General features: G+C 49.1%; 1 protein-coding gene across 2 annotated transcripts in view; it reads left to right on the top strand.

Annotated features, from left to right (window-relative positions):
* LOC119396224 (protein SSUH2 homolog) overlaps positions 1–24,806 on the top strand; it is a 74,915-nt gene that overhangs the window by 34,134 nt on the left and 15,975 nt on the right. For both annotated transcript variants that reach the window (XM_037663342.2, XM_049417010.1), the window contains 9 exons: positions 1,352–1,456; positions 7,086–7,158; positions 7,506–7,635; positions 10,522–10,582; positions 12,337–12,524; positions 13,649–13,743; positions 14,530–14,622; positions 16,100–16,202; positions 21,936–22,040. In XM_037663342.2, coding sequence (XP_037519270.1) covers positions 1,352–1,456; positions 7,086–7,158; positions 7,506–7,635; positions 10,522–10,582; positions 12,337–12,524; positions 13,649–13,743; positions 14,530–14,622; positions 16,100–16,202; positions 21,936–22,040 — 953 coding nt within the window. The remainder of the gene's footprint in view (positions 1–1,351; positions 1,457–7,085; positions 7,159–7,505; positions 7,636–10,521; positions 10,583–12,336; positions 12,525–13,648; positions 13,744–14,529; positions 14,623–16,099; positions 16,203–21,935; positions 22,041–24,806) is intronic.

Consider the following 24,806-nt stretch of genomic DNA (forward strand, 5'->3'; position numbering starts at 1 on the left):
TCAATCAATCAATCAATCAATCAATCGATCAATCGATCAATCGATCAATCGATCAATCGAATAATCGATCAATCAATCAATCAATCAATTAATAGAAAAATATACAGATTCCATGTTTCCGCTCATTTGGTGTTTGGTGGCACCATTCAATGTAGAAGTTTTTAGGTTTTACGAATTGAGGCCGTCATCATCAGGTATAGGAACCATGATGGTATCTTTTGGCGAGGTTATTCTTTCACGAAGCTGACGCCCAGAGCGAGTACGCGAGATGTGTCGTCACATTGGTGCGAAATTGTTTTTGTGTAGCGTCAGCATCCGATAACCACAGACCACCGCTCATAATATTGTCGCGAGTAAATAAATGTACTCTTTAGGTACACGAATCAGTTCAAGCTTTGGGTTATTTGAGTCACTGCTTTTCGCCTCGATTGACAAAAGTCGCCTGCAGGGATAACCTGATATCCCACGCATCCTTGGCTCGCGGCAACTTGAACTTGACGCGAGACCCATTCTAAATGGCACCTCTTATCGTCGCCATGCTCTCTAACCACCCAAAACACAACTTGCTGATTATGACGGATGTTGCGCAAGCACCGAATAAGAACAGACAAATTGAAACAAGGGATCGTTCTTCTAGCACCAGGGCAAAACACAGGGACGAATTGGGCGGATCTAACAAGTGATTTGGGTGAACACGTACGACACTTTCAGAGTATGTACGGTCGCACTTGCGTTATATGTCTATGACTTCTAAGGGATATTTTGTTTGAATGCAAATTCGTTAATTCGGCCATGACCTGAACTCAGCACTGGGAGAGAGAGAGAGAGAGAGAGAGAGAGAGAGAGAGAGAGAGAGAGAGAGAGAGAGAGAGAGAGAGAGAGAGAGAGAGAGACAGATTTTTATGTATCAGTGGAGATGTCAGCCTTGTTACTCCGCCGGGCGACGTAAATGGTATATACGGTTGTGGATTCGGATCCCACCGACAGAAAGGGTGATTTTCCGATCACTTCAATTCATTTTAATTGACGTCATAATTACTGCACTGCAGTTAAAGTAAATTATTGTCCCCTGCGCTGTCCTTGGCCTAATTGTATCTGTTGGATTCTTTTGGTTGTATGTCACGAAAAAAAGAGCTCGTCAAAAAAAATTCCCCTTTTCTGGTATATACAGCGATCCCATAGACATCGCTGATAGTGTTTCACTCCTCTCCAATTCACGTCAATGCTGACGCTATTTCTTTTTTTCTTTGTTAAAGCCAGTTTTCCCGCTGGTGACCGTAGCACCACACCGATGAATTCTTTCCGATTAGCCAATCGTCTTATTGATCTCGTTGTTGTTGTTCTCCTGCAGGGTCTCATGCATCGTTCGCGATGGACGACGAGCCAGAGCCTTCGGCGCCCCCGCTCGAGCTCATGGATAAAGTGGACGGATACGAGCAGGCCTCCTTCGACGCCGGTACGTCACCTGCCATATTACAATCCAACGCTGCCATTATCGGTCTGTTATAATACACACTCGGCCACTAGGAAGTAAGCGTATACTGCGCTAACTACACGTAGAAGTGCAGAGGAGCACCAACCACAATGGGCAAGCAAAGGTCCGGTTAGGCTTTTGTAATTATGCATTTGCAAGCAGAGTTCCGATGTCCTCGGCATCTAACCGATTTAAGGCTAGCACAGTGTTGTCTCTTAGTTGTACTTGAGTAACAGCCACCTCTCCAGACCAGACTGCTCAGCGATGACACTGAGCGGCGCGGCGGCTATGGTAGCTTACGCCGCATTGCAGCTGCGAGTACAGCAGGAATGAGAAGCCGAACTTGCAGGGGGAAATAGTACAGTTTCTAGGGGCGAAGCTCCTTAAGGCGGCACCCGTTCGTCCCTCGTAGTCGTCGTGATCGTAGTAGTGAGTAACAAGTCTTACGCTTTGACCTCCAAGGTGGTGCCGGTGGGAGATTTCTCCTGTGCGTTGTTGAACAATAAAAAATTCGCAGCGTGCGCGTTAACTAAAAGCCGAATTCTTCTGTCTCTCATTCCCCATTAGCAGCCATTGGCATGTTCCAGTAGGAAACGTTAGTAGAAGTAGAAGTGTAAGTGTTAGCTAAAAGCCGACTTCTTCTGTCTCTCATTGCCATTAGCAGCCATTGTTTACCTCCAAGGTAGTGCCTGGTGAGATTTCTCCTGTGCGTGATTAAACAATAAAAATTTTGTTCAAAACGCCGTTGATTGATGAAATAAACCAACGAAAGACGCCAGATGTTTTGTAAAAGCAGAACGAAAGAACGCCAGATGTTTTTCTTAAAGTGTAGTAGTAGTTGTTCTATGTAGCCACCTCGCCCGATCGTCAACGGGCGAGGTGGACCGGCAACGGCGCGAGGACCCTGCCGTACGAGAGTTAAATCACACTAAAAGACATACTTTGCGGGCGATACACTCTAGTGAGCTTTCAACTTTTCATCTTAATGTACATGATAAAGAAATTATTTCTACGAAAAACGCAAGGCACACCTTGAGCAATATATTTGGTTTTGGGACGCTAAATGGAACCATGAGGCGATGCGAAGCCGGAGCACTTGCACGATCGCCTTCCGTTGGCTTTCGTTGGGCATGCTACCGACCTCGCGTCGTGGAACGCGCGTCCTGTCTTCCCTCTAGCCTTGCCTTTAATTCGCACAGGGCGAGCGGGGAATGCGGTCGCTCTTGGCGCTCTGTCGCTCGGGAGCGGACTTCTTCCTTGCATTTCACCGACCACAAGTGATAATGAAGGGACCACGTAAACCAACAGTACAATAAAAGTTTGATGTTTAATATACACACGATGTTTCACACTCTTTATATTATGTACTGGGCGCATTTCACGGAAGAGTTTCACGGTTTACAGATGATTCCTTCCGTAGCTTCGCCCCACTCATCATCATTCACCCCGTGGATATTTCAAAACTGTGAGCAGAGGGACAACAGCGCAGGTTAAAGAAGCAGAGCTGGTCAAAATGAATCCGGATCTGCACGATGTCCGTTATACCTTTATAATCAATGACTGAGCAGTTTTAGTGGTAAACCACTTAAATTTGTTTGATTTAAATCGCGTATACGTTAGCCAAGTGAAGTGTGTAACATGGGAACGCAGGAAACTGTAGTACGCGCTAATTATGTCAGCGAATTAAAGCAATGACTTTTTTGTGTACTTTTTGATGAAGTAGGGGAGGCTAGAGCACTGCACGGGCCCGGGCCGGCCCGAAAGCCCGGGCCCGGCCCGGCCCGCGGGCCGGGCTGGGCCGTCCGAAGCGTTTTCCGGCGGGCCTGGGCTGGGCTCGGGCTTGAAAGTGCGGGCCCGGGCCGGGCCCGGGCTCGAAGCCGCGGGCCTGGGCCGGGCCCGGGCTTGAAGCCGCGGGCCTGAGCCGGGCCCGGGCTTGAGGCTGCAGGCCGGGCCGGACTCAAGGCGTAAGTCGGGCCTCCGAGCACACGGGAACGTTATGCATTGCATGGTCTAACGTATACTGTACTAAGCTGAAGTGACACGTGCAAAGAGCTGGCTCTTAGTAAAGCTTAGCAATAAATATAGAAAAGCAGTTGAAGTGCTATTTTTGTTTCACCAGTATAGATATAGATTGGCACTGTATATTTTCACTAACGTTTGGTCTGCTGGACCAGACTTTGTCAAAGGAACAAGTATATTGCGGTGGGTTTCCTTATAAACACGACAGATCCCGTATATATATATATATATATATATATATATATATATATATATATATATATATATATATTAACAGCACTAACAATGGGCCAGATCAGGGTTGTTCCCATGGGAGGAATAAAAATTTCGGTCCTTTTATTCGAGGTTGACACATACGGTACATTTCATTTATATTCCTTGGTATTATGTGCTAAAACCTCGATATGATTACCAGGCACGCAGTAGTGGCACCGGATCAATTTCGACCACCTCGAGTTCTCTAACGTGCACCTAAAGATAAGTGCATACACACGTGTTCTTGCATTTCGCCCCCATCAAATTGCGGCCGCCGTGGCCGCGGGAATCGCACCTGCGTCCAAGGACTTAACAGCGAAACAGCTTAACTGCTGAGCTACCCCGCGGGCAACATTTCGATGCATGTACACACCGGATTTTCCGTCCGATCGCCTGCTACAAAGCGCACGGCATCATTAATAATCATCATCAACAACTAATATCCTCTAGCGGCCCGGGTCGGGCCTGGTCATGAACAAGCGCGCCCTGGATTAGATTAGTAATGAACGCCCGGGCCCGGGCCGGGCCCGGGCTTGGAACGACGGGCCCGGGCCGGGCTCGGGCTGGGTACGGTCAAGTAAGCCCGGGCCCGGGCCGGGCCAGGGCTTGGAACCACGGGCCCGGGCCGGGCTCGGGCTGGGCTCGGTCATGTACGCCCGGGCCCGGGCCGGGCCTGCGCTTGGGACCACGGGCCCGGGCTGGGCTCGGGCTTCATAAAGCGGGCCCGGGCCGGGCCCGGGCCGTAAAATCCGGCCCGTGCAGTGCTCTAGGGGAGGCAACCTTACTTTTCGCCTGGTCTCCGCTGTTGGCTATACAAGGTCGGTGCAGCACCGCGATGCGTAAGCGGCACGGCCCCAGACTCCGTGGAACAAGGGTGCATGACGTCGCTGTTCTCCATGTCGCACGCGCGAGGTCCACGTGGCAAGAAAAAAAGGAAGGCCGCGGTAACACGCGCGTAGGTCACGAAGCATCACGCCTTGGTGGAGGTTCCGTGGCGTCTCGACACCGGTAAGGTATAGCGTCGCTTAAATGGGCTTCCGTTACGGGGCGTCGTCTACAAATCGCGTGCGAAACGTCTACCATGCTCCGCGTCGTTTAATTCCGTGCAGTGCTCCGTCAGCTATGGTAGTTCATCGACGGCGTATAGTCCCGAAGGAGCCGTGTACTCGCGTTCGTGCGCTTCTCGTCTGCCCTCGTCTCGTTCGCGCTACAGTGCAGTATATTGCAAGATGCATGACATCCAACACGCATTGCAGTTATAATCCTAAGTCGATCATGTCGAGTCGAGGAATGCGTTGCCTGCATGACGTAGGTCCGTCGTCGCTATAGGAACTTTTCGTGATTGGTCAAAACGAGCACAGACAATGCGTTAGACGGGAAAACACGTTCGCTCAGCCACGAATTATGCGGAGTAATTGCAGTTACTAATGATAATAATCCTGATAATGCGTTTTCGTCGTGCGTGTGTTTCGAAACTATGGCAACAGTGCGATAAAAAAAAAAGAAATCCCGCTCGTGTGTCTGTCGCTCTGAATGCACGAGGAGCGCACGCCCACATTAATTAACAGTTAACGAACAACTACTGATGCGAAAATCCGATCACTGAACTGTGTATCACTGCGCTGGTTCCCGTAAGCACTGTGGCTGATACGATGACTGTCCTACGTTGCACTATATATATATATATATATATATATATATATATATATATATATATATATATATATATATATATATATATATATATATATATATATATATATATATCACTTTATATAAAAACTGCGTGTACATGTATGTCCTAGCATTGTTATGTTCTTTGGTAAAAATAAATACATAACTGTTTCACTCGTGCATGCTATATATAGGTAATGCTTTCCGCGTTATCCATCGCACAAGGCAGAGCCACTGGTCCCATTTTACATACTGCACCGAACTACACCACCGAAACGAAGAAAAACAAAGCATTGCCCACTCCTCTTTATAAAAAAAGCAAGCAACAGAAGGTCCCACGCGTGCGGGAGAGGAAAACGGATACCCGAATTTACCGTATTACCTCGTGCCTCCTCGGCGACAGCGCCATTAATTGTTTCCGGTGTATATGTCATCAGTGCGATTGGGCTTCTTTACAAATAAAGAAATAAGAAGCAAATGAAACCTTTGTTATCGAAATCACGCCGCGGCGCCCGTAAAGAAGGGGGAGAGGGGGGGGGGGGGAGAACAATGAGGTGACTACGCCGCCGGACAATAGACTGACGCGTGCGTAGAGAGGGGATGTTCTTGATTTCTGTTTGTTTGTTCATTAAAACCCTGGCATCTCCGAAGAGTCCATGGATAGGCCCAGAGTCCATGGATGTAGACATTGATGACAGCACGAGCTCATTCGTCGTCTGCTCGTTTGTGTTTACGAGACGCGCGATCACGTGACCTACGCGGACGCGCTTCGTTTGAAGACGCTCTCTCTCTCACTCTTCCTAGGAGCTGCGATTTTGCCGTAGCGGCGCGACCTCCCTGCTCGAGATGGTAAAAGGAAAAATATAAATAAGTAATCGAAGAAAGAGGAGGGTATGAAAGAGGGAAATAAAGCGAAAATGCGTTCCTTATTTTTTCTCGTGATCGACCGAGTGAATCGCGCCGCAAAGCCGGAGGAGTTCGGCATCCGCGCGGCGACGGCGGCGGCGAATAGAAAGAAAAAGTAGAGATTATGGCCCAAACGAGCATATTCTTCGAGCCCGTCGAGTTCGGCAAGCGCAAGCCGCCCGTCGTGGTGGCCATCGAGCCGTACGTCTTCGGTTTCGGTGAGCGTCGTTCGAAAGTGCTATCCTTTCGCGAACGTTTTTGCATTACAGGAACACTATAAAATAGGCGGCACCAGATCGCTTTTCAGAGTGGTAACGTTTTTGTTGTTTTTTCGAAAGTCTCACTTCAATTCATTTGATAGAAAAGGGTTGATTATTAGCGAGAAAAGGTGAACCCTTAACTTGACTTCATTATTCTAAGTTTCGCTTTGAAGTGTCGACGAAGGCATACGTCGGCATGACGTGAATTATTTTTGAGTGTTTTGTAGCGTTCGCTCCAATTATGGCTCAAAAAGAAAAGAAAAAGCGAAAGTTGCGAGGTCGAGCTCTTGGTTCTAGGCGCAAAATTTGCAACAATATAGAAGTATAGCCTTTTTTAAAAGCAAATTTCCATATTGGCTAAAGCCTTCTTTTTTTACAGCAATAAGAATAATTACCTTATGACGAGCTATATATTTATAATATAAGTGTTATGCTGTATATTAATAGTATATATCTATATTATACCAATAAGAAGGGATTATCTCTGCTCCTCGCAGTGGACGTACCACCTCCGTACACGCCCTCGACACCCAAAGAAGAGGATACTCCTAAGCGAGCGCCGCTACCATGGTACGAAGCTGCTTCATCTGTCTATAGAAGTAACTATTTCCAGGAGGTACGTGTATCGCCTTGTGCACGGCGCATGTTCTCATTGTGTCCTATAGTAGCACGTTTCGGGATCGTATCGATAGCGTCAGAATATGGATACCACGCTTACACTGGGGCAGTTAATGGCGACGTGCGTGCAAGTTCACGTTTATCCAGCCTCCAGGGATCCATCATTGCCGTTGTGCGTACCAGCAGTGCGATGGTTATGCATAGCACGAGTGCATGGTTGAAGCTTGAGAAGAGTCAGTTCGTGCGTGCTCTCTATGACACCCCATTGATGGCGTATGCGCTCACGTGGTGGCGCGCAGCACTCCGCAGGTGACGGAGCAAGAGGCCCGGCAAGCCTTAACCAAGCACGTGGCCAAGCACTGCTGCTACGGCAAGGCGTGCGCACGAGACATGGCCATCACCAAGATCGACCACACGTCCGCCTTCCACGTGAGTGGCCAGATGAAAGTCAGGATGACGTCACTCACTCACTCACTCACTCACTCACTCACTCACTCACTCACTCACTCACTCACTCACTCACTCACTCACTCACTCACTCACTCACTCACTCACTCACTCACTCACTCACTCACTCACTCACTCACTCACTAACTCACTCACTCACTCACTCACTCACTCACTCACTCAATCAATCAATCAATCAATCAATCAATCAATCAATCAATCAATCAATCAATCAATCAATCAATCAATCAATCAATACCGGCATGCTCTGTATTGGCGTGAACTCGCAGCACGAGCACGCGTACAGTCAGCATCAAAAGTTTAAGGACCACAAGACAGCAGCAGAAGTTGAATGTTCCCGTTGCTTCGGCAGGCAGCCTTGAATTCACATTTCCGACTTGTTCTAAAGCGTGCTAACAACATGTAGTGTGCATAAGAGTATACGTTGTTGGGCTAGTTGGTTCATAATCTTCAAAATTGGCTAGCGCGAAAATCGACAAGGACTAAGAAGGAACACTGATGTACAGGACAGGCAATCAATCAATTGCCTGTCCTGTACATCAGTGTTCCTTCTTAGTCCTTGTCGATTTTCGCACTAGCCAATTTAGAAGATTATGTACTGTGCAGTCCGACCGGATACAGTCACAAATTGCTGAAAAATTTGAAGTTTTCTCAAACCTAGTGGTCTCCAAACTTTTGGTGCCGACTGCACACACGCATTTCTTTTTCGCGACGTCAGATGACGCGATCACTCACAGCTGAGGGATCTGGTTTCGAAGATTGTACACTGTAATCGACGCGTGTAACAGGCGCGCATGTTTAAGAGTATAAAACACTTCAGAATGTTTCTTCTCTCATTTATTTTCTTTCTGCTATACCAGAGACGTGACAGCATCGCATGAAAACATTGTGCGCTGTGCGAAAAGCAAACAAACAAGAACAACAATAACAAAAAAAAAAACCGAGGTGGTTCTCAGCCACGTCGTCATTGTTGTGTATCCACACTTTCGGTTCTGGGCGTTGTAACCGGTGTCCTTGTATTGTATAGAAATCGCACACGGGTAAAATCGCAAAACAAATCGAATTTACGAGCGTTTACGCGATAGTTCACATTACAAATAAGCATGGAGCGCCAGCGAACATTGCTCCAAACCGAACCGATAAGGCAAACAACCACTGAACACGCCACCGCGGTGTAGCGCTGGTCGATTCGCGGGTCGATCGGCGAGCGAATATTGGGCTCCGAGGGGAAACGGCGCTGGCCGCGTTTGTCTCTCTGTACGTTGTCCCGACAGCTTGTTATATGGCCTAGAAACGCTGGAGTTTGAGCAGACTCGCCGAAGTAGACCCTCATCGCCGTTCGGGATCGATCGCTTATATATTTATCCCGAATGAACTTGGCAGCAGGCCCATGTGTAGTTGAAGCGCCATGGGACTGTTCCCTCTGACGCATGGGAGCCCCGCAGGCAAGACACCATCTGACGATAGCCATATCTGCAATCCTTTTTTTTTTCCTTTTTTTTTGAGAGCCGAAAACATTGACCTGCTAGTTGGCACCCGACGTCAGATACATTTAATAAACATGTTCATTATTCTCTCTAAATCAATGTATAAGTTAACGAAGAACAACGGAAACAAAACATTTTTTTTCAGGCTGTTTCAAATACAGTCCGGTACATTTTTAAACGGAACACTACAATGAGTGAACACTCCACTTAAATTTGCTCGTATACTGCACGGTGTCCCAGCTGCAGGTTCCAGCTGAAGTTATCGCAATGAGCTGCATTGACAGAACACGGCGCTCAGCAGGAACTGGTCTCGGTGCAAGCATTTATAAAAGGGCACCAGTGTCTGTGCTCTGATGACTAGCGTGTTCTGCTTTGAATGTGCGTTTCTTTTGAATTTGTTCGAATGAGTGTTTTGGGTGTGTGTATGACACTGAATCCTGCCAGTATCGTTCACCGGCACGCAGCTTTGCTATCACATATCTCGATGCAGCAGTGTACTAATAATTCACTGGAGCACCGCCGAGACATTTTAATGACCGTCTAACGTTGACATTGGTGCCCCGCCACGGTGGTCTAGTGGTTATGGCGCTCGACTGCTGACCCGAAGGTCGCGGGATCGAATCCCGGCCGCGGCGGCTGCATTTTCGATGGAGGCGAAAATGTTTGAGGCCCGTGTGCTTAGATTTAGGTGCACGTTAAAGAACCCCAGGTGGTCGAAATTTCCGGAGCCCTCTACTACGGCGTCTCTCATAATCATATCGTGGTTTTGGGACGTTAAACCCCAGATATTATTAACGTTGACATTGCATTGTCATTTTTGTTCAAACTAGCAACATATGTTGTTCAAACAGGGCACGCAATAAAAATCCAGTTCGTGCCGCAGCGTACAAACCTTACGCATTTGTTCTCCCAGTCCAGTTTACGTTAATTCATGAGTTTCTTTCTTCTTTTTTTATTTGAGTCGCTATTGCGAGAGCTATCACTGCAGCCAATTTTTTACTGTTGTAAACAAAACTGCGAATGCGTTTTTTTTTTTTTTGTAGTGGCATAAGCAACGAGTAACGGTTTGATTTTTATTCCGAGCAATTTCCGTTTCCTGAGTATTCAGAAAATTTGTTTTAAAAAGTACGAAATCGATTATTCTGGTTCAAGCTAACAGTTATATTGGATACATACGATACAGGAGCATAAGTATGCTTAAGACGAAGGCCAATTAACTGTCGCAATATAATTTTTAAAAATGTCAAAATTTTCCAGATTAAAAAAACATTTTTGTTTGAGGAATGGGGTGGGGGTGAAATATGAGAATACACGCCGTAGTTGTGTGCACTCGCGTAACACAATGTTATTCGCTTTCCAGTACACCTTGGAGACGTTCACTGAGAAGCGGCAGACAGCCTGGTGCTTCGAACCATACACAGGTCAGTCAGATGGGGGGCCTCCTTCCGTGCTTTTTCAAAGCTTGCGCTGCGTTGTTAGACTTACGCGCCGTACTTTAAAGAAAGGCTTGAAACCGTCAAGGCATATATCTACATTGACTTGACAAGCGGTGCACGAGGACGCGGCCACGAACTCGCCGCATGGAAAGATATTAGATCTCACTTGAGCCCAATCGGCACAACCGTCTCCCTCCTCTATACCGTCTACAACTTTCTACTAATGGCGCAGTGGCGAAGGGCGCTGTCCGCTAATGATGACGACGTATGTTAAGCTCAAAGCCGCCGAGGTGGTACAACATGGTTACGGTGCTCGGCTGCTGATCCGAAGGTTGCGGGTTCGATCCCGGCCGCGGCGGTCGCATTTCCATGGAGGCGAAATTGCTTGAGGTCCGTGACTTAGATTTAGGTGCACGTTAAAGAACCCCAGGTGGTCGAAATTTCCGGAGTCCGCTACTACGGCGTCCCTCATAATCATACCGTGGTTTCGGCACGTAAAACCCCAGAAATTATTATGTTAAGCTCAGTTGGCAAATGTTTAGGAGAAAAATATCTGAGGAATATAGTGTAACACGTATAATGCAAAGAAATTAACACGGGTCACGGGGGGGGGGGGGGGTGACCGTAGTTTTCATTTTCGCTACAGTGGCTCCGTTTAGTATCAGCCGAGTTGCCCTTGAGCGAATTATTTTGGGATGACATATGCGCTTGAATTTTTGTGGGAACACTTGTTCAACGCGGGAGGAGGAGGCGGAAGATTCATGACAACTGTTATATATTGGCTCAGTGGCCAATTTATAACATTGTGTGAACATTGGCTCCGTGGCCAGTGTTCCTCGCTGTTCGTACTTCACTAGTAAACATGCGAGTACCTCTTTAGCATTGGTGTTCAGAAGCCATGGCGCGAGTAATATTGCTGGAGCCATTGTTTCGACATGGTGATCTGCATTCACCACTGCGCAGTCCTCTCGTCGAAACGCTAGCTCCAGCGAAATTCCTTGTACAATGACTTCTACGATCACTTCAAGCCTGCGTCTTCCTTCATAGTTCTGTCCTAATTGTATCTTTGCAAAAGTGAACTGTTACTATAAAGGAAGCAGTATCCAGTGTCTCCCAGCCATCTCTGGCCAAGCTGTCAAGAATTCACGTGTGTTACGGGAATGCGACAAACTTACATCATCAATCGTTTGTCGGTGACCTGCCAGAGGGTGCCGATGTCCTTGCGCGCAGGTGCGTGCACGGTCACGTGGTACTTTTTTTCAAATCTCGCACACTTTCTTAGAAACCAGGAAAAATAAGAACTACGATAGCTGTTATCACGGACGGAAATTATTCGTACAATAATTAATACGTACGCTCTGCAGTTTTCCGTTGAAGACATTAGGTTTAGAGAAATGTTTTAAAGGTGATCTAGTTCATTGCTGTTAATTTATTACGTGAACTCATTTTAAGAATTGCTCCGAGTTGGTCAAGAGGGCAGTAAGCAATAAAAACCGACGCTGCGCGTGTCCGTTGCTATGACGACGCACGTGCGAGGAGGTAATTGACCTTGACTGAGCATTAAGGTCAAACGCATGCACAAAGGCGTTTTATGGGTTTGTACCAGGGACGAGTAGAGCTATCGTTCCAATAAGTTGTTTGCAGTTATTCTCGTAACCTCACGTGGATTTTCGAAAGTTTGCTCCGAATCAGCCAAAAGATAGAATAATATGTAAGAAAGAGTGCCGACTGTGGCGCAGGTGGTCCGGTGGACGGGCCGTCGGCGGGTCCCGCTCCTGGTCCCTGGGAGGTGCCGGTGCCCTCGGCGACGCCGTTCCAATGCCAGACGACCTCGGTGGAAGTGCCCCACACGGCCTCGGTCAAGACTTGCCACACCTGCGGCGGCGTCGGAAGGAAGCGGTGCGCCACCTGCAACGGAAACGGATACGTGAGTGTTCTCCTTTATAGAAAATGTCGTTCAAGACCCAAACACAGATTTTGCGCGTATACCACCACATTGAAGACGTACTTACATCATCATGCGCGAAATCTTTGAGGCCCATGCGATTCATCGAAGAGACAGTAGTTGCGTCAGCATCCAATCTGTTGATCTAACGGATAAGAAGCTTGACTACCTTGGCTAACAGATAGACACTCATTCTTAGACTAACCACGCGTGCGTTTGAGTCAAGTATATATTTTCTGTGTATTTTCGGATAAATCATTTGCTGATAGTGTACGATCGTGTTTGTTTGTCACTTTACTTTCATGTCCCGTCTTCGCGCAGTTCACTCTAGTGCAGCAAACTCATATTTAGTGCCAGCATATCAGGCGTGTTCGTTCTCAGACTGCAATGCGAAATTTCCGTATAGGATTGCAGAACGCTTTGAAACAACCGATCGGATATGCAACCAAGACACGATATATCGCAGTCATGACTGCAGGAACCAGGAAAAATGTTTTCTTGGTTCCAGTGTACTTGTGCGTAGTTTGTGGGTTGAGTCTTGAAAATCGTTCCGGTGTCATCGTATTTGGGGTATAGGGTGGTTGAACAGGAAGGCCTCGAGGCAGCTTCTATAGTGCTGTGCTACTGTAGAGCAACGCGCCTGAATTGTCCCATCTAATGCGCCCGTAGTATTACGTTGTCAGTAGCACCAAAGCTGACCTGCATAGAAAAAGGACGTTTTCATATAAACAAGCCCCGCATGCGCGTAAAGCAGGAGGCGCCGCGACGCATAGTGCAGAGGTCGTCTGTGTTAGGAATAACAAAGGTGTACATTGCGGTAGGGGGTGATGGAGGAAGGGACAAGAGAAAACACAGACGAACACAAATTGTAGTTAATCTTCGGTATCCTGCAAAAACCTTCAGAAAGCGTTTCGCGGATGTTGCTTTAATCTTGTCTTCCGAGGAGCAGTTTGCAGTAACGGAAGTTCGTCACTCGCCTTCGCGACCTTGCGTTGTTCGTTGTATGCCACACACACTCCTTCTTCTGACTTGAAAACTGTATATATAGTGTGTTTACGAGTCGTCAAACTGAAACGTTACGTTTGTTATCTGTGCAACCCTTTTAGGAGCAGTGCAACTACTGTCAGGGCGACGGCCAGAAGCGAAGTCTATCGGGCGACAACGATCGATGTTTCCAGTGTCACGGCATGGGTAGGATGCGGTGAGTGCGAGTGACAATCGTTGCTGTCGGCCGATCGAGTTGATCGATAGCGTTCCTGTTTTTCACGCGGCGGGGAGATACCAAGTTGATGAGTGTCAAAGGTGGTCGTAGTGCTTTTAACAGCTATGGATACTTTCTACTTTATATCGATGCTCTTGATAAACGAATTTGCCCGTACCACGGATGACTATTGTACAGCCGGTGTAAGCTATTGTAACTCACGCTTTCTGTTAATATACCCCGCGTTACGTGATTCGGGCTCTTCACTACCTCAGTCTTCATAGACGTAGGGTATCCGCATTCGACAACCTTCTACGCAGCGTAACTATCACTGCAGTGTCTCACAAACTAAGCTCGAGACGGCGACAGCAACCCATCAGGAACGATATAATTTCACTGTGGGATACGCTAAATAAGTTAAAGGATAACTCGGGGATTAACAGTGCAGCATTATTTGAGACAGATGACCAGTTCTCGTTGCCATCTCGTTAGACTTGACACCCGTAGGTTTCGTTACATTGTACGGAGTTGGTAAAGAGAAGCACGGTTAGCTAAATACATACGTTCGCGAATGTTTTAACTTACTTGTAGTCAGAGTGGCCGACTGTCTATAGCACCTTTGTGATGACAACATAACCATAGAGCAGACGAACTTTTGCAAAAGATGAAAGCTAGCGTGCTGGCTACACACTGCGCATGCGCAAGTGCCGTGGTATAGTTGTAGTTATAACGGGTATATCATTGTGCGGCTTCTTTTTTCTTTTTTCATGACACACCCGCCCGCAGTTGTTGGAAATGCAATGGCGACGGCGTGGCTCCATGTCGCGCTTGTTCCGGTACCGGCCAGATCAAGTGCTACATCAAGCTCACCGTGGTTTGGTAAGTGACGTCCACGTGTACCGCTGCGTATTTCACTCGCGCGCTATATAGGCCATGCCATGCCTGCCCAGGAACAACGGGCGATTTTGATGAGAAATGAAATCGTAATAGCGGTGTCCATTCGGAATCACGAATTCCGCAGCCTTATCGTGTAGAGTCAGTGTGCCGTGCCAGATGCGTGTTCCGCATCTCCCTATACTGCCACCACGAGTGGTTTGACTCGTATATGAATAAGAGCGCAGGGATCATTCATCCTTTGCGACTCGGCAAATTCCGTGGGCTTCTTCAAGTACGTGGTTATGTGTATACATATAAGGGCATGCATGAAATTCTCCAGTAGTGACTCTGAGGAAATTAGGCGCGCCTGTGTATGTATGTGTGTGTGTGTGTGTGTGTGTGTGTGTGTGTGTGTGTGTGTGTGTGTGTGTGTGTGTGTGTGTGTGTGTGTGTGTGTGTTTGTGCGTGCGTGTGTGTGTGTGTGAGAGAGAGAGAGAGAGAGAGAGAGAGAGAGAGAGAGAGAGAGAGAGAGAGAGAGAGTGGGAAAGGGGAGAGAGAGAGAGGTGCAAGCAGGGGGATCTTACACTTGTAGCGGTTACGCTTCTCTCAGAATGCACGATGCACAGCTCCGCAGCCTTGGTCTTCGACGCTAGCTCTGAAATCATTTGGCCGACCGCGCACGATATACGACGACGAACGCGAAAGCATCGTCGAAGTCTTCGAGCAAGACATTTCATACACATGCCGAACACAAGACTGAAGATGTTCGACTCCCTACTGCCTCATTCAAGTAAATACGTCGCGGGGAATTCAGCAGGGGCGTAGCCAAAGGGGGGGGGGTTCAACCCCCCCCCCCCGAAATTTTTCAATTTTGCTTGCGTATATATACACGCACACATACAAACGCACGCACGAACATACATAAAGTATGGATGAACCCCCCCCCCCCCCGAAAAAAATTTCTGGCTACGCCCCTGGAATTCAGCGTCGTTCGCAGTGACGCTCATCAAACTGGGCAAAAGTGAGGCTCACTGCAGTCGATCTGCGCTTTCTCGTGAAAAGGGGAACGACGTCTGCTGTTATAGAAATTCATTGCCTTGCACTTTGGGACTGGCATGACTCTCGAGTTGTGGAGGCGACTTACAAAGCGTCATTCATTCATTTGACGACTGTAGTTTTGCGTTTTGGTGCCATTCGTAAATCCTGCTTTTTGGCCAGTCTGTAGTGCTTATAGCGAATTAGATGGACACACGCGGAGCGGCAACCACGTGCAGCGTTGTTTCCAGCGAGCATTTTTGGCATCGCCTATACGTATATAATACACACCTGCAGCGCGCCTGCATCTCGCTTTGCGCGATGTCAAATAGACGCACATACACAACGCTGCGATGCAAAGCGAAGCTGCGAATACGTGCAAAAGCTACGCTGTCCGCGTGGTTACCACTTACGAGTGCAGTGTGACCGATGTGACGACTCGCAGGTCGACGAAGACGGATGACCACGTGGTCGAGCACTCCTTCGTACCGGACGACCAGATAAAGTTTGTCTCGGGCCAGCTGGTCTTCGAAGAGCAGAACTCGAGGGTGAGTTTGCCTGCATGCTTATCTTCTTGTGTGCAATCCTTGTGCTCAGCACTTGTGGTTTAGCACTCAGGCTTTCAGAAAGGGCACAGATCGTAGCCTGAGGTGTCTTGTACAGTACTCGCGGACTGGAACGCGACATTAATAATAAAAAAAAGACGTATAAAGTCTGGCCGTTAAATGTATTGTAGGCTCTGATGTAAGTGTTCGAGATGGAATGATGCCGATATGACACAAACATAAGACGGTAGAAACGAAAGTACGCGCATTACTTATAGCCCTAAATTGTCGCGCTTCAACCTGTGAGTATACTGTACGTACGTCACACCATACTAAACCCAATTATAATTCTAAAGCGGGCGGGGCCAAAGGTATTAGTACATGTGTGTGGTCCCCAGCGCCCGATTCCGGATATTGCCACGGCCGCCTCTTCTTTTATTTTGATGTGTTTGAGTTTGACCGGCAAGGACGGTTATCAACGCTCGACGCTGGCCCCGATGCAGTGCTCGAGAAGCTTCACGATTTTGGTAGATCGTTTTGTTAAGATTGCGCGCCGCACGCGAATGTTCCAGCTTTGTCGAGAGATAACGCCGCCACCAGCGATATTGCTGGAAAGTTCCATAGCGCCTGTATAAAAGCCGACGCGCTTGACCGCTTGTCAGTTGATCGACGGACGACGCCCTGTTCGCCGCTATTATTGTACAGCGTGTATTGCTGTAGTTCTAGTTCTCATTTTCCGGCCACAAGTTCGGCCAAATAAACAGTTTCATCCTGCAAACGCCGACTGCTGTCTTCGTCGACGTCACGACCACGTGACATCTGGTGGAGGTGCTGCTTCATGATCCGGACGCCACCGCGGAGCGCTGACCCAAGCCCAAGCCGCGAAGAGGACGACGGCAAGGAAATCCCGGATCGTCGGACAAGCCGCAGGCAGAAGGGACTGCAGCCAGAGCACGGGCTCCTTCCCGAAAAACCCAGGCAGCCGCAGATCTCAACATCGACCACAGCAACGATGACTGACCACGTGCAGCCTGCGCCAATCCTTTTTCGCCAGCCCAAGGAGCCGCCAACCTTCCGCGGATCGTCGTTCGAAGACCCGGAGAGCTGGCTCGAAGCCTACGACCGAGTCGCCCTTTTCAATGCCTGGACCAGTGAAGACAAGCTACAGCATGTCTACTTCGCCTTGGAGGACGCAGCTTCGCCTTGGAGGACGACGCAACGTGGAAGCAGCGGAACAAACCGACGTAGCCGTGACCCGACGCCACGACCTAACTGCAACGCAAGACGACGAACTAGCGACCTCGACGTTCTTATCGACGGCCACAGCGTCACAGCCCTCGTCGACACCGGAGCCGACTATTCTGTCATCAGTGGACCGTTCGCCACGAAGCTGAAGAAAGTTAGGACAGCCTGGGAAGGCCCCGAAATCCGGACAGCTGGAGGTCACCTCGTAACCCCGGAAGGAATCTGCACAGCGAGACTCACCATTAACAACCGGATTTATCCCGCGAACTTCGTAATCCTGCCGCGTTGCTCGAGAGATGTCATCCTTGGTATGGACTTCTTAGGCCTTCATGGTGCAATCATCGACCTGAGGTTTAAGTCAATAACACTGTCCACGGAAAAGGCACTACCGCCGCACACTCCGCCAAGAAAGCACGCCTTGAATGTGCTGGAAGACCAGGTCACCATACCCCTCGCTCCAGCGTCATCATTTCCGTCGGCACTCAGAAATCAGCAGACCTGGAAGGCGTTGTTGAAGGCGACCAGCACCACTTGATTAACCACAAGATTTGCGTCGCAAGAGGAGTAACAGAGCTGCGGGCAGGGAAAGCAACAGTTATGCTCACGAATTTCAGCAACGAGTACAAGCACGTGAGCAAAGGCACGACGGTCGCCTACATCGAAGAAATCTTAGAAGCCAGCAATGCTTTCGGCCTCACCGATTCTCCCGAGCCTACTCCGACGAATAAAGCGCCGCAGCTAGCTTTCGACATCAATCCCAGCCTTCAGAAGCACAAACAAGAACAGCTCAAAACCCTGCTCTTGCAATACAAGGACTGCTTTTCGTCGTCGTCAAGAATTCGGCAGACTCCCGTGGCAAAACATCGCATCATAACAGAGGAAAGCGCCAGACCACTCCGTCAGAGCCCGTACAGAGTTTCGACGCGAGAACGTGAGGCCGTGAAGAAACAGGTCGACGAAATGCTACACGACTTTCATCCAGCCGTCGAAGAGTCCGTGGGCATCCCCGGTGGTGCTAGTGAAGAAGAAGGATGGGACTCTACGTTTTTGCGTCGATTATCGTCGCCTGAACAAAGTCACGAAGAAGGACGTGTATCCCCTTCCCCGGATAGACGACACCCTGGATCGATTACACAACGCAAAGTATTTTTCGTCGATGGACCTCAAGACCGGTTACTGGCAAAGAGAAGTCGACGAGAGACACCGAGAAAAGACTGCTTTTATAACACCAGACGGCCTGTTCGAGTTCAAGGTCATGCCCTTCGGTCTTTGCTCGGCACCTGCGACTTTTCAACGGGTTATGGATACAGTACTGGCCGGCTTGAAGTGGCAGACGTGTCTCGTGTACTTGGACGACGTCGTTGTGTTTTCCTCAAACTTCGACGAACACCTTCGGCGCCTTGAAGTTGTACTTCAAGCAATCAAGACCTCCGGACTCACCTTGAAGCCTGAAAAGTGCCGCTTCGCGTACGAGGAGCTCTTGTTCTTGAGTCACGTGATCAGCAAGGATGGTGTTCGCCCGGACCCGCGGAAAACAGCTGCCATCGCTGACTTCCCGACGCCCACCGACAAGAAGGCCGTACGCCGTTTTCTCGGCTTGTGCGCCTATTACAGACGTTTCGTCAAGGAATTTTCACGGATCGCCGAGCCACTGACGCAACTCACGAAGGCCGACGTCGAATTCACGTGGGAAACGTCGCAAGTTCAAGCATTTCAAGAACTGAAACGACGCCTGCAGACGCCTCCCATACTTGCGCATTTCGACGAATACGCCGATACGGAAATCCACACCGACGCAAGCAGCGTAGGACTCGGCGCCGTCCTTGTGCAAAAGACCGACGGATTCGAAAGGGTCATCAGTTATGCTAGCCGGTCGCTATCAAAGGCAGAAATCAACTACAGAAAAGGAGTGCCTGGCCATCATCTGGGCTACATCGAAGTTTCGCCCCTACCTCTACGGCCGGCCCTTCAAAGTTGTGAGCGACCACCACGCCTTGTGTTGGCTAGCTAACTTGAAGGACCCTTCAGGTCGCCTCGCACGGTGGAGTCTACGACTTCAAGAATTTGACATAACCGTCGTTTACAAGTCCGGAAGAAAACACTCCGACGCCGACTGCCTGTCCCGCGCCCCCGTCGACCCACCGCCGCAGGACGACATGGAGGATGACTGCTTCTTCGGAACCATAAGTGCCGAAGACTTCGCCGAAGGACAGCGAGCGGACCCAGAACTCAGGGGCCTTGTGGAATACCTCGAGGGCAGGACCACCGTTGTTCCCAAGGTATTCACGCGAGGACTGACGTCGTTTTTCTTGCGCAACGGTGTTCTCCTTAAGAAGAACTTCTCGCCGCTTCGAGCCGATTCCCTTCTCGTAGTGCCCTCGACATTGCGACCAGAGGTCCTCCAGGCTCTGCATGACGACCCGACGTCTGGACACCTGGGTGTTGCTCGCACGCTCGCAAGAATACAGGAAAAGTACTACTGGCCGCGCCTTGTCGCCGACGTAACTCGCTACGTCAAGACCTGCCGGGACTGTCAGCGACGCAAGACACCGCCGACTAGGCCAGCCGGACTTCTGCAGCCTATCGAGCCACCTCGACGGCCGTTCCAGCAAATTGGGATGGACTTACTGGGGCCGTTCCCGACGTCCAGTACCGGAAACAAATGGATCGTCGTAGCTACCGACTACCTCACCCGCTACGCCGAGACAAGGGCCCTACCCAGAGGCAGTGCCGCCGAGGTAGCGAAGTTCTTCGTTGAGAACATCCTCCTGCGTCATGGCGCCCCAGAGGTCCTCATCACCGACAGAGGTACGGCGTTTACTGCTGACCTAACTCAGGCAATACTGAGATACAGCCAAACAAGCCACCGCCGGACCACAGCGTACCATCCACAGACCAATGGCCTCACCGAGCGGCTAAACAAGACCATCGCCGACATGCTGGCCATGTATGTCGACGTCGAACACAAGACGTGGGATGCCATCCTTCCGTATGTGACCTTCGCATACAACACGGCCATGCAAGAAACGACGCAAATGACGCCGTACAAGCTGGTCTACGGAAGGAGCCCGGCAACGACGCTCGACGCAATGCTACCAACCGCCACCGACGAAGACGACCTCGACGTTGCCGCCTATTTGCAACGCGCCGAAGAAGCTCGACAGCTCGCCCGCCTGCGCATCAAGAACCAGCAGAGGGTCGACAGCCGTCACTATAATCTTCGACGACGCCACATGGAGTACCAACCCGGTGACCGTGTGTGGGTCTGGACGCCGATACGCCGACGTGGGCTCAGTGAAAAACTTCTTCGGCGATACTTCGGGCCATACAAGGTGCTTCGACGTCACGGCGCTCTTGACTACGAGGTCGTCCCGGATGGCATTACGAACTCCCAGCGACGCCGCGCACGACCTGAAGTCGTCCATGTCGTGCGCCTTAAGCCGTTTTTTGCGCGCTAGCGAACCTGGGGACTCTACTTTTTCCTTTGTTATTGTAATTTATTTGTGTATGCACTTGTTTTTTCCTTTCCGTGTTCTGTTGCAAGCATCGGGACGATGCTTTTTCAGAGGGGGGCAATGCCACGGCCGCCTCTTCTTTTATTTTGATGTGTTTGAGTTTGACCGGCAAGGACGGTTATCAACGCTCGACGCTGGCCCCGATGCAGTGTTCGAGAAGCTTCACGATTTTGGTAGATCGTTTTGTTAAGATTGCGCGCCGCACGCGAATGTTCCAGCTTTGTCGAGAGATAACGCCGCCACCAGCGATATTGCTGGAAAGTTCCATAGCGCCTGTATAAAAGCCGACGCGCTTGACCGCTTGTCAGTTGATCGACGGACGACGCCCTGTTCGCTGCTATTATTGTACAGCGTGTATTGCTGTAGTTCTAGTTCTCATTTTCCGGCCACAAGTTCGGCCAAATAAACAGTTTCATCCTGCAAACGCCGACTGCTGTCTTCGTCGACGTCACGACCACGTGACAATATAATACATCCGATTCAGGGCAGCCATTCAGTATCCGTGACATGTCATTCCTATCCTTTGTCCATAAGGAAAAGTGTCCACATCTAGAGTAATTATGTTCTCAAGTTTTCTGTTGATTCCTTTGCAAGTTTTATGGTTTTCACTCATTTAAATGGGCAGACAACTCAGTCTTTGCATTATTATTGAATAAAGACAACGTTCCGTTTATAAAAGCGGATAGCCAACGTTCGCCATCAATACGCCATCGTTTAGCTAACAGTAGCCAGCCGTAAACTTGTAATCAGTGCTTGCATCCTATGCGAATAACTGCGGTAGTTGAATTCGGCGAGAAGTTATCGTCGACATCATACCTGTAACGGAGACTTGGGAAGACATCGTCCTCAAAATATCATCTTTATTTCAATAGCTACACCAGAGAACGAACGTAACACTCGAACTAAACAAAGAATTAAAGGCTTGATTTATTACAGAAGGATGTCATCATGCGCATATGCCCTTTTGCCTCAACAGATTTGGCCGATCAACCACTTTCCCGACATGACGGTGAACATGGCCTCCGTGCAACTGGTGCAGAAGCACGCGGCCGCTTTCAAGTCGGAGAAGATCCTCATGCAGGTAAGCCTCGTCACAACGCGATCTGCGCGTGCCCGGCAATGGCGTTAAAGCGAAGGACGCACAGACTAGTAGCAGTTCAGTTGGAGCCAGTCGCAGGGCCAACTCTTTTCCGATCCGAGGTGCACGTTGACATACGTTGGGCATGCATATATTGGCCCTGCTTCTTGTTGCTCCTTCAGCGTAATTGCGTGGTCGCGAAATTCTGCTGATGTACAACGAATTATACCACTTGGCGGACGTCGCCTCGCAAGGAAACAAGCTACAAAATCAGTGGGTATCGTCAAGCCCAAACCTACCACTGTAGTGATCAAAATTTGAACGCTTAGCTGTGCGAGGTTTATTCGAACATTGAACCACGCAAAAGAATGGATCCGCTGAATAGGGCTGCTAAGATATATGCGGCTGAAAAAAAAATAGGGGGGGGGGGTGGCATCTTTTATCTGTCCGTGTCATCGAAGCGTATTCCCATCATCGTCTGGGGCATTGTGGACGAGTTAGTTTGGTCAGGAGGGGGAGCGGGGTGGAACTCGTCAAACTGACGCTTTGGTCTTCTGTCGACACATAATAAGTGTACCCGCTTGTCGCAAATTCGCCGTCGACAGCCGGACAGCACGGCGGCGGTGCTAATGCACTTCGGGTATTCGTATATTCAGTACTATAATTGAAAATAATAAAGAGAAACCTCTCCAGTTGGCCACATTGAAAATGCGGAGGTGGAATATGGTTCCAGTGGTCCACTGCAGACAACTGGACAATGCGCTGTCTACGAAGCGAGTTTTCTTTTATTCGGAGTCATACACAATATGCAAGGCATAGGGCACGAAAGGCCACAACGCTATCTATAAATGGCGCGGCAGGCCGGCCGACCGGCACGCTACAGCAGTGATACATAATGAAGGAGTCCTTGATTATGTATCACTGCCGTTTCGTGCCGGCCGGCCGGCCGCGCCATTTATAGATAACGCTGTGCCTTTTGTGTCCTCTGTCTTGCATATTGTGTATGACTCCGAATAAAAGAAAACTCACTTCGTAGGCAGCGCATTGTCCAGTTGTCTGCACTGTTTCGTCATAATTAATCTAAATATGTCAACTAAGAACCCTTGTGCCACTTTTGTCACCATTCTGTCCTTTTGCGAGTCCTTTTGTTGCCCTTTATACATACCTTACCAGCTCTAATTCGGCCCGTCGTCAGGGGTGCACCTCAATATTGAGAGAGGTCCTTCTAGGTGCGGGGGGAGGGGGGAGGGGCTTAGGGCACTCTTTAGGGTACTCCGGAAGGGGGATGTCAAGGGGCTGGTTAAAATTTCAGGGGTTCAGCTCACCCTATATATAGCACGATGCAGTTGCAGTATAGACAAGGCCACTTGTTGAAACATTATATATATATTCAACCACACCCTTTGTTCAAGGATTTTAACACGAAAGTGTTTTATGCCGGGGTCCACCAAGTACATCCGTCACGGATATGACGTTGATAAAATGGACGCCAACGGGTGAGAAAGAAAAAAACCAAGAAAAACATAGAGTTAATATACTGACTCTAGAGGAAAAGCTGGGCCGCGAGACCTATAACCACAAGAACGCTGACATCTTGGAACGTTGTCATTCTTGCCATCACATATCAATCCTAAAGAAGCACCTGCACAATTAAAAACTTACGGATATTGTTTTGTGTTTATTTTAAATACTTCTACGAAAGAATACGACGGCTATTTATGAAATTTACTGCGCGCGGAAAGGAGCGTTTGCAGGCGGGTTAACTAGATGGCACCACCATATCAACACTCGCGAGTACGGGAGTATGTGCTTGTGGCCGATTGCGCCGGTTTGCGCGTCGTGTCAACGCCCCTGAAACTTCGTTCACGACGTGTATCTCGTAGTTGTCATAGTGTCCCATTGTGTGCGTCTTCTGTCGCCGCATACCACTCGACTTCATGTGACAGCTCTTTTTTTTCTTTCGAGCTGGAAACTTCAGTGCATCAGTGCAAACCAGGACGGACGGCAAAGAAGAGATGAGACAAGCCCTGAATGTACGAACTAGTCGCAACCGATTTTTTTTATACTTTTTAACGGCGATAAGCTTCGTGGGCCGTGTAACTTTAGTTTCGATTGAAGCTTTCGGGAGATGTCTCACTCACGTTCGCCGCTGCATGCTGCAATCGACATTGTTCTGCTTTACGGCTCTCTGCGCTGAAGTACGGCAGCAATGAGCTGAAAAAGAACGTTGATACAGGTGTCTCGCCATTGCAAGTCGAATCAGCGCGCGACCACGGCCTACGGACTTTGCTTCGAGCTGCGAATCTGTCGAGTGACCTTTGTGCCAGCGAACGGAGAAACTTTGGTAGGGAGTGCCTAGTAAAAACCATGCACAAACAGGTGGAAATTTTAACTGTTATCAACAGGACCAGCTGCACAGACAACCGTACACTAACACACGGCTTCACGCATCAAAACACAGCTGATCTTCTCTGAACAGCGCGTAGCTGGCTTAGGTTGGTAGATTAAAACTGATTACCACCGTCAAATATAGCGAGCGTCTCAGGGTCTGGCAACGCTGGCAACGATCGTTTCGTTCCATCATGGCGGAACCCATGCGGTTATAGGTTCCAATGCATGGGCCCTATGGGGAGCTTTTCCTCTAGAGTCAGTATATTAACTCTATGAAGAAAAAGATACCCCGCTGGGAATCGAACCCACGACGTTGCGGCCGCGACGGCAAGCGCCCCACGCTCTACCGACTAAGCCAACTCGGGAGATGCTAGGCAC

This window comes from Rhipicephalus sanguineus, chromosome 6 (genome assembly GCF_013339695.2).
Source record: "Rhipicephalus sanguineus isolate Rsan-2018 chromosome 6, BIME_Rsan_1.4, whole genome shotgun sequence".
NCBI lineage: Eukaryota > Metazoa > Arthropoda > Arachnida > Ixodida > Ixodidae > Rhipicephalus > Rhipicephalus sanguineus.